The sequence below is a fragment of the Procambarus clarkii genome, chromosome 23 (genome assembly GCF_040958095.1).
Source record: "Procambarus clarkii isolate CNS0578487 chromosome 23, FALCON_Pclarkii_2.0, whole genome shotgun sequence".
Classification (NCBI taxonomy): Eukaryota; Metazoa; Arthropoda; class Malacostraca; order Decapoda; family Cambaridae; genus Procambarus; species Procambarus clarkii.
This window is the reverse complement of record NC_091172.1, coordinates 31,901,618-31,914,764: the sequence shown is the minus strand read 5'-3', so window position 1 is coordinate 31,914,764 and position 13,147 is coordinate 31,901,618. Positions and strand designations below refer to the sequence as shown.

Sequence of the window (13,147 nt, the reverse complement as noted above, 5' to 3'; positions counted from 1 at the left end):
GCCAGTCCGTATGTACTCACCTAGTTGTGCTTGCGGGGGTTGAGCTCTGGCTCTTTGGTCCCGCCTCTCAACTGGCAATCAACTGATGTACAGATTCCTGAGCCTACTGGGCTCTATCATATCTACATTTGAAACTGTGTATGGAGTCAGCCTCCACCATATTACTGTTGCATTCCATCCGTTAACTACTCTGACCTCCGTGTGTTTGTTAGGGCAATGTGCGTTTGATGATAGCCTATGTGTTTGTAGCGGTCAAGTGGATTAGTGTTTGTTATAGTGAAGTGAACATGTTGTGGGCAAGTGTTTGTTACGCCTTAAGTTTGTTTAGCTATGGCCAAGTGCGTGTTGAAGCCGTGTCATTGTTTGGCTTCTCGTCCTCGCCACTCGTATTGTTTAAAGCTCGCATTGTTTAAAATGCGTAAACATCTCTTTTTTGAGGAATTAAAAGTATTCATGGGTGGCCAGGTCAGTTGTGTTGGCACAATGCACAACGTCACGTGTGTGGAGCGACACAGACACTGGTATTTAAGGTTGGGTAGACACCATCCTCGGTGAGGGCTCACTATAACCTGTGCTACAGGGGACATGTTCTGAGTAGCTGAATCTAAAACAACAACGAGAAGCATCCTCGGGGGAGCCAGAATGACGCACAATAGGCTAGGTACGAACTCCAAACTTAGATAAATATAAATTTGTTCAGTAGGCTACTTCAAACGTACAGAAAACAAACATAAATCTGATCTCTTTTTCTACTTCATATTTTGTACAATTGGTTTTCTGTAGGCTACTTCAAAAGTACAGACAATGGACACAGAGCTTATCTGTTTGCTACTATGCATAAACCGTCACTTGACAGAACACCGTTTGAGAGACGTGCCAATAAGATACTGAGAGAGGGACGACGCCTTCTATTGTGTGGTGGCCAAGGCTGCTTGTTCCCTCAGGCGCTTGATTACCCTGGGTAACATATCCAGTTACCTCACGGTCGTTGGTATTTAGAAATGGCGCCAATGGGATCAACATGTTGAATGAAAGAATTGGAATATAAGCTTTCAGTGAGACCAGCGTGTCAGCATCATGCCAACTGAGGCAAGTGTGTGTGTGTGTGTGTGTGCACGTCATAGCTGAGATAAATGTGTGTGCACATTATAACTGAGACAAGTGTGTACACATTATAACTGAGACAAGTGTGTACATCATAACTTAGACAAGTGTGTGTGTGCACATTATAACTGAGACAAGTGTGTGTGTGTACATTATAACTGAGACAAGTGTGTGTGTGTGTGCACATTATAACTGAGACAAGTGTGTGTGTGTGCACATTATAACTGAGACAAGTGTGTGTGTGCACATTATAACTGAGACAAGTGTGTGTGTGTACATTATAACTGAGACAAGTGTGTGTGTGTGCACATTATAACTGAGACAAGTGTGTGTGTGTACATTATAACTGAGACAAGTGTGTGTGTGTGCACATTATAACTGAGACAAGTGTGTGTGTGCACATTATAACTGAGACAAGTGTGTGTGTGTACATTATAACTGAGACAAGTGTGTGTGTGTGCACATTATAACTGAGACAAGTGTGTGTGTGTGCACATTATAACTGAGACAAGTGTGTGTGTGTGCACATTATAACTGAGACAAGTGTGTGTGTGTACATTATAACTGAGACAAGTGTGTGTGTGTACATTATAACTGAGACAAGTGTGTGTGTGTGCACATTATAACTGAGACAAGTGTGTGTGTGTGCACATTATAACTGAGACAAGTGTGTGTGTGTACATTATAACTGAGACAAGTGTGTGTGTACATTATAACTTTGTGAGGTTTAGGCTGTTCACTAAATATATTTATGCAAGATCAAGCTTATTGTTTTGTCATATGCCTATATATTCATTTGTCCTGTAGATAATTTTGTGTTTGTTTGCTATTAACCTTTAATTTACATTATACAAATGTTGCTAGTGTATTTCTCGCATTGTAACACTTTATATATATAAATATATATATATATATATATATATATATATATATATATATATATATATATATATATATAATTTTTGTGTGTACTGACATGTGAATAAAGCGTTGCATGACCAGACTGTGCATGGCAGCCTTCCATGCTTGTAGAAAATATATTCTCTCGTGAATTATCAAATGCTGCTTTCTTGGTTTGTTGCACGAACCACCAAGTTACCCGAATGTATTAGCAGTTAATAAAATATTAAATACAATAAGTTAGTGTGTGTGAGGGATGTAGCTTATACAGAAAAGAAAACCCGTTACAGGGCTTAGAGAGAGATGATTACAGCAAGAGGCATAGTCACCCCTTCACTCCCTCCGTCCTTCGTATCCCTGGCGTAGCCTCTGTCATGACTTACTAACAATAGATGTTGGCTCCAAGAGCACTCAGGTGGTGTTGAGAATGTTTTGGCAGTAAGGAGCCCCTCCCCCCCCACCCTCCCTTTTCCACCTCCACTCCACCAAGACTGTTCCCTTTCTGGCAATTCCTTCTCCCAAATTCCTCAAAAACCTTTCTTCCTGCACTCTCTCAAAACCTCTCACCCAAAACGTAGAGTTGTCATGCAGTTCGAATTCCCGAGTGAAGTCGCCGTATCAGGTATAGTTCCAGCAGACTTTTCTGAACGAGATTACTGTATTTGGTGTACTTTCTTTGGGGGTTTCTTGAATGAAGTACAGTAGCAGTAAATTAATTAGCTCTAGTGTCAAGTTGGATTTCCTGAATGAAGTAACTAATGGGTTTTCCCTGAATGGGGTTTCCTGAATTAAGTCCGTGTGTTAGGTGTAGCCCCAGTGGGCTTACCTGAATGAAGCCACCGTATAAAAAGCTGGCAGGCAGTCCTGGCTTGGTGTCAAACCGGTCCATCACGGGTTCGTCTGCATGCTGAGTGTATTCCCCGTCTTGGCGGCGTCTTGTGCTCCCATGTGTTGCTCTGAATCTGTAACCCGTGGTCCCATACATTGGTCTGGGGGCGTGGCTGATGAGTCCAGCAGGTGGTGATGGGTGACTGATGAGTCCAGCAGGTGGTGATGGGTGACTGACGAGTCCAGCAGGTGGTGCTGGGTGACTGATGAGTCCAGCAGGTGGTGATGGGTAACTGATGAGTCCAGCAGGTGAAGAGTTTGAAAGCAGTGGGGCTTGAGGCGCGTGGTACACACAAGGTATAGTTTGAGAAGGGTCACAGCTGTATTTTCTAACCCGAGGAAATATGTGTTACAATTGTGATTTATGCTGTGGTTCTATAAAAACAAATTACAGATCGTGCGTATGAGAGATATTCTTAACAAAATAAGAGGCTTTAGCAGGATATTATATTCTAGTTTAATGAAAGTTCATTATTCAGATAGGATTAGTAACATCAAATGTAGTTTGACGAGAATTGTGTGTGCAAGCTTGACAAAAATCTATAAGCTAATCCATTTCATGTTGAATGTAATATAGTGAATGCAATCATTTAATGTTATGTTGAATAATCATTACTTCTGCACCCTAGACTGTATAACGCAATGCATGACCAAACTAAACACAACTTTAGCATGCATTTGTTTTGAGACAATTAACTCTGATGAAATATATGTATCTATGCGGAATGAAATCACAAAGAACGTGATCATTATATAAATAGATATATAGACCGTACTCGATAGAATGGAACTCGCGTGTCTCTCTTAATCTCAGGCTCACTAAATTAACTACTGGTGCAGTTGGTAGTGAGTGTTCCTGGTGAGGTCAGGATTGCGGGTTCGATCCCATTGTTCTACTTCAGTATCTGTTGTTAATGCGGTACTTAACTGGGACACACAGATACTTTAATTGGTCTCTGTTGTTTGTATTTTGCACGGAATGTATGAATGAATGTTTTAAATCTCATGGATATTACAAGAAATAGAACTGTACTGCATTTACAAAATGGAATACAGAATATTTGGTCAAAATACTGACCTTGTATGCAACAGCTTGAATGATTAATGTTGTATATCCTAGCATCTGAGGGCTACACTGCTGTGTGTGGACGTTGTATATCCTAGCATCTGAGGGCTACACTGCTGTGTGTGGACGTTGTATATCCTAGCATCTGAGGGCTACACTGCTGTGTGTGGACGTTGTATATCCTAGCATCTGAGGGCTACACTGCTGTGTGTGGACGTTGTATATCCTAGCATCTGAGGGCTACACTGCTGTGTGTGGACGTTGTATATCCTAGCATCTGAGGGCTACACTGCTGTGTGTGGACGTTGTATATCCTAGCATCTGAGGGCTACACTGCTGTGGGTGGACGTTGTATATCCTAGCATCTGAGGGCTACACTGCTGTGTGTGGACGTTGTATATCCTAGCATCTGAGGGCTACACTGCTGTTGGTGGACGTTGTATATCCTAGCATCTGAGGGCTACACTGTTGTGTGTGGACGTTGTATATCCTAGCATCTGAGGGCTACACTGCTGTGGGTGGACGTTGTATATCCTAGCATCTGAGGGCTACACTGTTGTGTGTGGACGTTGTATATCCTAGCATCTGAGGGCTACACTGCTGTGGGTGGACGTTGTATATCCTAGCATCTGAGGGCTACACTGTTGTGTGTGGACGTTGTATATCCTAGCATCTGAGGGCTACACTGCTGTGGGTGGACGTTGTATATCCTAGCATCTGAGGGCTACACTTTTGTGTGTGGACGTTGTACTGTATATCCTAGCATCTGAGGGCTACACTGCTGTGTGTGGACGTTGTATATCCTAGCATCTGAGGGCTACACTGCTGTGTGTGGACGTTGTATATCGTAGCATCTGAGGGCTACACTGCTGTGTGTGGACGTTGTATATCGTAGCATCTGAGGGCTACACTGCTGTGTGTGGACGTTGTATATCGTAGCATCTGAGGGCTACACTGCTGTGTGTGGACGTTGTATATCCTAGCATCTGAGGGCTACACTGTTGTGTGTGGACGTTGTATATCCTAGCACCTGAGGGCTACACTGCTGTGGGTGGACGTTGAGTTTCCGAGCATCTGGGAACGTTGATCCTCGGAATCTTCGAAAGGTAAACTGAGGGCTGCTATGATGTTGGAGGTTGGGTAAACTATCATCTGGGGGCTACAATGGTGTGGTTGATGGAAGTATAACCCAGCATCTGGGGGCTATCATTATATCATGTAGTAGTGTACCCCAGCATCCGGGGGCTACAATGATAGGGTTTGTGGTAGTAAACCCTAGCACCTGGGGGATACAATGATAGGGTTTGTGGTAGTGTATCCTAGCACCCGGGGGCTACAATGATAGGGTTTGTGGTAGTGTATCCTAGCACCCGGGGGCTACATTGATAGGGTTTGTGGTAGTGTATCCTAGCACCCGGGGGCTACAATGATAGGGTTTGTGGTAGTGTATCCTAGCACTCGGGGGCTACAATGATAGGGTTTGTGGTAGTGTATCCTAGCACCCGGGGGCTACAATGAATATGAATACCCAAGAACCTGGGGACTAAAATACAAAGAACGGCTAATTGGTAGCTGATATACTTGCTCGTGAAATTAGTGTTTACTAGAAGAGATACTTGCAGAACGAGCATCAGTTGTTTTAGTGAGGATGGATTCCCATTGCGTTTACTGCACAGCGAAGACGGGCATGCTTAGTCTACGAAAGAGGGCCGCAAAGTATGCGCATGGAGAAATGAAAAGCCCTTTTGGTATTATGTGCATTAATATCTCAGTGCATCTTGGGGAAGTGTGATGGCCTTTGGTGATTAAAAAAAAAAGGTTGCCAAGGTTGAGCATATTTAGTGGAAGTTAATAAGTTACAAAGCAGACAATAGGTATGAGAGCTCACTGGAGGATTCCACTTACTGTGTGCAGCGAGCGGCAGATTGTGGTGGACTGGGGCTCCTCACCGTTCATCTTCGAGATCTCCGCCATCAATGGGACAATGGTGGTGTTTGCTAAGTAAGTCTGGGTGTGGAGGAGGCCTCGGTAAACTGCCATTGTGTGAGCCTTATATCGTGGGTGCAAATGGGCACAGTTGACTGTTTTCATGGACTATTGGATTTGTACTAGTTGGATTAATTAAACTAATTAAACTCTACGTTACTTAATGTATCTACTTTATTTGATGTTGATGATATCAAATTCAGTATGGAAGATTTACTGTACAGTGTATTATGAGAAATTGGTTCAACTGTCATAAAGTGCTTGGAAGATTTATGTTTCCTTATTTATTATTTTTAAATGCATTCAACAGTGCTCGTGCATGCGAGCACACACTCACATACTTACCCTATCTCTGGCAACTTTGGAACCGATTTTGAGAAGCTACTATTTATCATGGGGGTAAAAAGGACAGTTTTATATGAAAGTAGCTGGTACTAGCAGTGAGATACAATAGTGGTTCAAGGTCCAGGGGCCAGATTCGCGAACCAGTTACGCAAGCACTTACGAACCTCTCCATCTTTTCTCAATCTTTGGCGGCTTTGTTTACAATTATTAAACAGTTGATGAGCTTCGAAGCACCAGGAGGCTGTTTATAACAATAACAACAGTTGATTGGCAAGTTTTCATGCTTGTAAATTGTTTAATAAATGTAACCAAAGCCATCAAAGATTGCGGAAAGATGTACACGTTCGTAAGTACTTGCGTAACTGCTTCGTGAATCTGGCCCCAGGTTTGATCGTACTAATTCCTTAACCCTTAGAAGACAGCTTACGTCACATGGTATTTTTTTTAATGGTGGGGGGGGGGGTCATCCAGTGTGAATCCGGCTTAAGTCATAGAACTTTTTTCTCTAGAGAAGTTTAAAGAAATTGGATTTGACTTATAAATCCCGATAATTAATAAGATTTGACACCTGTGGCTATTATTACCAGATAAAATTGCAAAGTTTATCTTTTTGAAGCATATGGTATCATTGTTCCCAAAAATATTTATTAAACATTTTGAGTTTGAGACCATTATTTGTTTATTGCTTCATTGACCTATATCTATTTTAGCCTTTTCCTGAATTATACTGTACAATGAAACTAAACAAAATTAAGTTGTAACTCTTAATCCAAATTTGTGGAGTTATGTCAACATCAGAAATTTATCAAATTTGAAATTTCATATACAAAATACAGCAAATTATTGAAATAGTTTTTAAATTTGTTTTAATTTTAGATATTTTTTCTTGTTTGTAAAGCGGTAACTTATACTGTATATAATAAATGGCTTTCAAATATTTTAAGAATCATGTAAAGTTATGCAGAGCTGAAAAAATTCTGCCGTTCTAGATGTAATCATCAGATTTAAATCAGGTCAGATATATATCAGATCCTAACCATTCAAATTATTAATATATTAAATTAGAATAATCCAGTACAGTACTTTGAATCATATTACTGTATTGTATATTCATCTGTCATTTTTATAAGCGCAAAGTGCAGATTTAGTCAGATTTCGATATGAATATACTGGTAAGTCCAGGATTATTTTCACTGATCTTTTAATACTTCACAAATTAGATCGATTCGAATGTGAGAATGAAGAACTTGGCTGGACTCCTTTGCTAGCTGGACATCTGGACATTTATTGTACCTTTTTCGTATATAATGCCTACTTACCTACCATCCGTAGTAGCTTCTTAAGATGGGTTGAAAATACACTCTCACTTATTTAGTGCGTGTATATATATATATATATATATATATATATATATATATATATATATATATATATATATATATATATATATATATATATATTATATATATATATATATATATATATATATATATATATATATATATATATATATATATATATATATATATATATATATATATATGTATATACAGTATATATTTATACAGTCAAATAGTCAACTTTATGTACATAAACATATAATACATGAGATTTTGCAGCATCTTTGATGGAATACAAAGGCCTCCAAAAAGATCATAGCAAAATGTTATGAACATTTAACAATGCCCCCTTATTACACACAACATTTTTAGCAAATCTTAAAAGCTAACAAAATGTAATGCATTATTCAGTATTATTGTTCTTTTCAGTTTTGTATGAATTTATTGCTAATTTATTACAGTGAATCTGTGTAGAGTTCTTGTAATAGATTTTAGACTCCTACTTCAATGTACAAACATTACGTTACTACAATATAGCTGGCATGTTGCTATAGTGTTTTATTATTTTGCAAGATATTCTAACCAAGTAGTGCCATTGATTGCAGCAAATATATATTTAAGAGGTAACTACAATTAACAGAATTAAAAGCTGAGAGCTTACTTGATGTACTTATTACATTCTCAAAGAATACCATGTGCATTGAGAATGTGGTAATGTTGATGTACATTATTAATACTAGAAGGTGGTTGGAAATTTTAGTTCCTCTTGCCTTGTGTGTGTGTGTGTGTGTGTGTGTGTGTGTGTGTGTGTGTGTGTGTGTGTGTGTGTGTGTGTGTGTGTGTGTGTGTGTGTGTACTTACCTAATTGTGCTTGTGGGGGTTGAGCTCTGGCTCTTTGGTCCTGCCTCTCAACTGTCAATCAACTAATGTACAGGTTCCTGAGCCTAGTGGGCTCTATCATATCTACACTTAAATCTGTGTACGGAGTCAGCCTCCACCACATCACTTCCTAATGCATTCCATTTGTCTACCACTCTGACACAGAAAAAATTCTTTCCAACATCTCTATGGCTCATTTGGGCACTCAGTTTCCACCTGTGTCCCCTAGTGCATGTGCCCCTTGTGTTAAATAGTCTCTCTTTATCTACCCTATCAATTCCTCTGAGAATCTTGTATGTGCCTATGTTGATCATGTCCCCTCTAACTCTTCTGTCTCCCAGTGACATGAGGTTTAATTCCCGTAGTCTCAACTCGTAACTCATGCCCCTCAGTTTGAGTATTAGTCTGGTGGCAAACCTTTGAACCTTTTCCAGTTTAGTCTTATGCTTGACTAAATATGGACTCCGTGTTGGAGCCGCATCCTCCAGGATTGGTCTGACATACGTGGTATACAAGTTTCTAAAGGCCGTTCTTATGTTAGCCAACCTGGCATATGCCCCTGATGTTATCCTCTTGATATGAGCTTCAGGGGGACAGGTCTGGCATGATATCAACTCACAGGTCTTTCTCTTTGACTCATGAAGTATTTCATCTCCCAAATGATACCTTGTATTTGGTCTCCTGCTCCCTACACTTATCTTCATTACATTGCATTTGCTTGGGTTAAACTCTAACAACCGTTTGTTCGACCATTCCTGCAGCTTGTCCAGGTCTTCTTGAAGCCTCAAGCTGTCCTCCTCTGTCTTAATCCTTCTCATAATTTTGGCGTCGTCAGCAAACATTGAGAGGAATGAGTCTATACCTTCTGGGAGATCATTTACATATATCAGAAACTGGATAGGTCTGAGTACAGAGCCCTGTGAGACTCCACTGATGACTTCACACCAATCTTAGGTCTTACCCCCCTCACTGTAACTCTCTGCGTTCTATTGCTTAGGTACTCCCTTATCCACTGGAGTGCCCTACCAGTTACTCCTGCCTGTTTCTCCAGCTTAGGCATCAGCTTATTATTGGGTACTGTGTCAAAGGCTTTCCGACAGTCCAAAAATATGCAAACCTCCCATCTTTCTCTTTCTTGTTTAATCTTTGTCACCTGATCGTAGAATTCTAGTAAGCCTGTAAGGCAAGATTTACCTTCCCTGAACCCATGTTGATGGGTTGTCATGAAGTTCCTTCTCTCCAGATGTGTTACTAGGCTTTTTCTCATGATCTTCTCTATCACCTTGTATGGTATACAAGTTAAGGATACTGGCCTGTAGTTCAGTGCCTCTTGCCTGTCACCTGTCTGTCACAGCGTAGCTCTCATCCTAGTTACAGGATGAGAGCTACGATGTGTGAGTGTGTGTGTGTGTAATTACCTAAGTGTAATTACCTAAGTGTAGTTACAGGATGAGAGCTACGCTCGTGGTGTCCCGTCTTCCCAGCACTCTTTGTCATATAACGCTTTGAAACTACTGACGGTCTTGGCCTCCACCACCTTCTCACTTAACTTGTTCCAACCGTCTACCACTCTATTTGCGAAGGTGAATTTTCTTATATTTCTTCGGCATCTGTGTTTAGCTAGTTTAAATCTATGACCTCTTGTTCTTGAAATTCCAGGTCTCAGGAAGTCTTCCCTGTCGATTTTATCAATTCCTGTAACTATTTTGTATGTAGTGATCATATCACCTCTTTTTCTTCTGTCTTCTAGTTTTGGCATATTTAATGCTTCTAACCTCTCCTCGTAGCTCTTGCCCTTCAGTTCTGGGAGCCACTTAGTAGCATGTCTTTGCACCTTTTCCAGTTTGTTGATGTGCTTCTTAAGATATGGGCACCACACAACAGCTGCATATTCTAGCTTTGGCCTAACAAAAGTCATGAACAATTTCTTTAGTATATCGCCATCCATGTATTTAAATGCAATTCTGAAGTTAGAAAGCATAGCATAGGCTCCTTGCACAATATTCTTTATGTGGTCCTCAGGTGATAGTTTTCTATCTAGAACCACTCCTAGATCTCTTTCTTTATCAGAATTCTTTAAAGATTTCTCACATAATATATAGGTTGTGTGGGGTCTATGTTCTCCTATTCCACATTCCATAACATGACATTTATTAACATTAAATTCCATTTGCCAAGTGGTGCTCCATATACTTATTTTGTCCAGGTCTTCTTGAAGGGCATGACAGTCATCTAAATTTCTTATCCTTCCTATTATCTTAGCATCATCAGCAAACATGTTCATATAATTCTGTATACCAACTGGTAGATCATTTATGTACACAATAAACATCACTGGTGCAAGAACTGAACCCTGTGGTACTCCACTTGTGACATTTCTCCATTCTGATACATTGCCTCTGATTACTGCCCTCATTTTTCTATCAGTCAGAAAATTTTTCATCCATGATAGAAGCTTACCTGTCACCCCTCCAATATTTTCCAGTTTCCAGAACAACCTCTTATGTGGAACTCTGTCGAAAGCCTTTTTTAGGTCCAGATAGATGCAGTCAACCCAACCATCCCTTTCCTGTAATATCTCTGTGGCTCGATCATAGAAACTGAGTAAATTCGATACACAGGATCTTCCAGATCGAAAACCATACTGTCTGTCTGATATTATATCATTTCTCTCTAGGTGTTCTACCCATTTAGTTTTGATTAGTTTTTCCAATACTTTCACTATTACACTTGTCAATGATACAGGTCTATAATTGAGGGGGTCTTCCCTGCTGCCACTTTTGTAGATTGGAACTATGTTAGCCTGTTTCCACCCGTCTGCTACGATTCCTGTACACAGGGATGCCTGAAAGATCAGGTGAAGTGGAATGCTGAGCTCAGATGCACATTCTCTCAGAACCCATGGTGAAACGCCATCTGGGCCAGCTGCTTTGTTCTTACCGAGCTCCTTGAGCATTTTTTCCACTTCGTCTCTAGACACCTCTATGTGTTCTATGTTGTTCTCTGGAATTCTTATTGTATCTGGTTCCCTAAAGATTTCATTTTGTACAAACACACTTTGGAACTTTTCGTTTAGTGTTTCACACATTTCCTTTTCATCTTCCGTGAATCTATTTCCCATTTTCAACCTCTGAATATTATCCTTTACCTGCAATTTGTTGTTTATGAATTTATAGAATAGACCTGGTTCTGTTTTTGTGTGTGTGTGTGTGTGTGTGTGTGTGTGTGTGTGTGTGTGTGTGTGTGTGTGTGTGTGTGTGTGTGTGTGTGTGTGTGTATATATATATATATATATATATATATATATATATATATATATATATATATATATATATATATATATATATATATATATATATATATATATATATATATATATATATAGTATCATATAAGTGTAGTTTACCATATCAAACTATGAATTTTAGAATTCCTAGTCATCAGCCTTAACTGTACTGAAAGTGAAACAGTATTACCTAGTAGTTAATTTGAATTTACATGATATCAAGTATATTATATTACTGTACTGTACTTGTCAGCATTCCTAAAGCTAATATGTTAGAGAGTTAATGTTATTAACTTAATTGTTAAAGTAAGAAGCATTATATCTTGCAGTAAAAGCAGCATAGAGGTAAAGATTCCGAAGGCAATGGTGAGTCTTGAAGTGTGGATACCGCCAGGATACAATGTGGAGACTCTCACTACTGACTTTGAAACTTCCAGGTTAGTCCAATATTTGTCTTATTTGGGCTTAAAAATAAAAGTCTCCCTTAACCTTTACATGGCTCCAATTGCTATCTGTGATTAACTCTTAGGCTCAAATCTCCCTGTGCAATTTTTTCCATTGGTTTTATGAAAACAAATTTGACATGCAAATTGTGATGTACAACTCGTACATCTACAATTGGTACAGCTAAGTTAATGACCAAACCACACATCAGAAGATGGAGAAAAGACAACGTTTTGGTCCATCCTGCACCATTATCAAGTCGTGTGTAATGATGTTTTTGCTCATTACAGACTGAAATGTCGTCGTTTCCCCATCTTCTGATGTGTGGTTTGGTCATCATAACTTCAGCCACGTTATTATGACTCATCGTCTGCAGTTAATGAGTTGTTTAGGTTTCATTGTTCATAAAGCAAAATTTATAAAATTTATAAAGAAGTCTAGACCCCATGAGCAGAGCTCTCTTCTTGTAACAACAATTAGGTAATTAGTATTAGGCAATTCTTCAGACAGACACACTTATTCGAAAGAAGCTATCTATGAATTTTGCTGGATTAATGTTTTAGCAGTGTGAACCAGGTTCAATTGCATATCCATTTACAAATACATATAGAATATTTAATTAGTTTATAGTATTAATCAAATTGAGAATTATCCAATAATAATTGTAAAAACAGTGTGATTCACAATAATTGTCTTATACCTATACAGGTAAAAGTCTTTGAACTTTCTTGTTTATTGAAATGTGATGAAAAACTTGCAATAATATTTCATGATGTGGAGCAGCACACAGTACGTTTAGAATTTGAGAATCATGTAGTTATAGACCTAAGAATTAGTAATGAAGTGATATTCATGCATTCAGAGGTCTTTTAAGATTCCGTTTAATTAAATTTAATTTTGTTTATTTGT

At 39.1% G+C, this 13,147-nt stretch overlaps 1 protein-coding gene across 1 annotated transcript in view; it reads left to right on the top strand.

Moving 5' to 3' along the window:
• LOC123763973 (uncharacterized) overlaps positions 1-13,147 on the top strand; it is a 298,070-nt gene that overhangs the window by 181,348 nt on the left and 103,575 nt on the right. The window contains exons 5-6 of the mRNA XM_069330107.1: positions 5,873-5,959; positions 12,124-12,231. Of these exons, the coding sequence (XP_069186208.1) occupies positions 5,873-5,959; positions 12,124-12,231 (195 nt within the window). The remainder of the gene's footprint in view (positions 1-5,872; positions 5,960-12,123; positions 12,232-13,147) is intronic.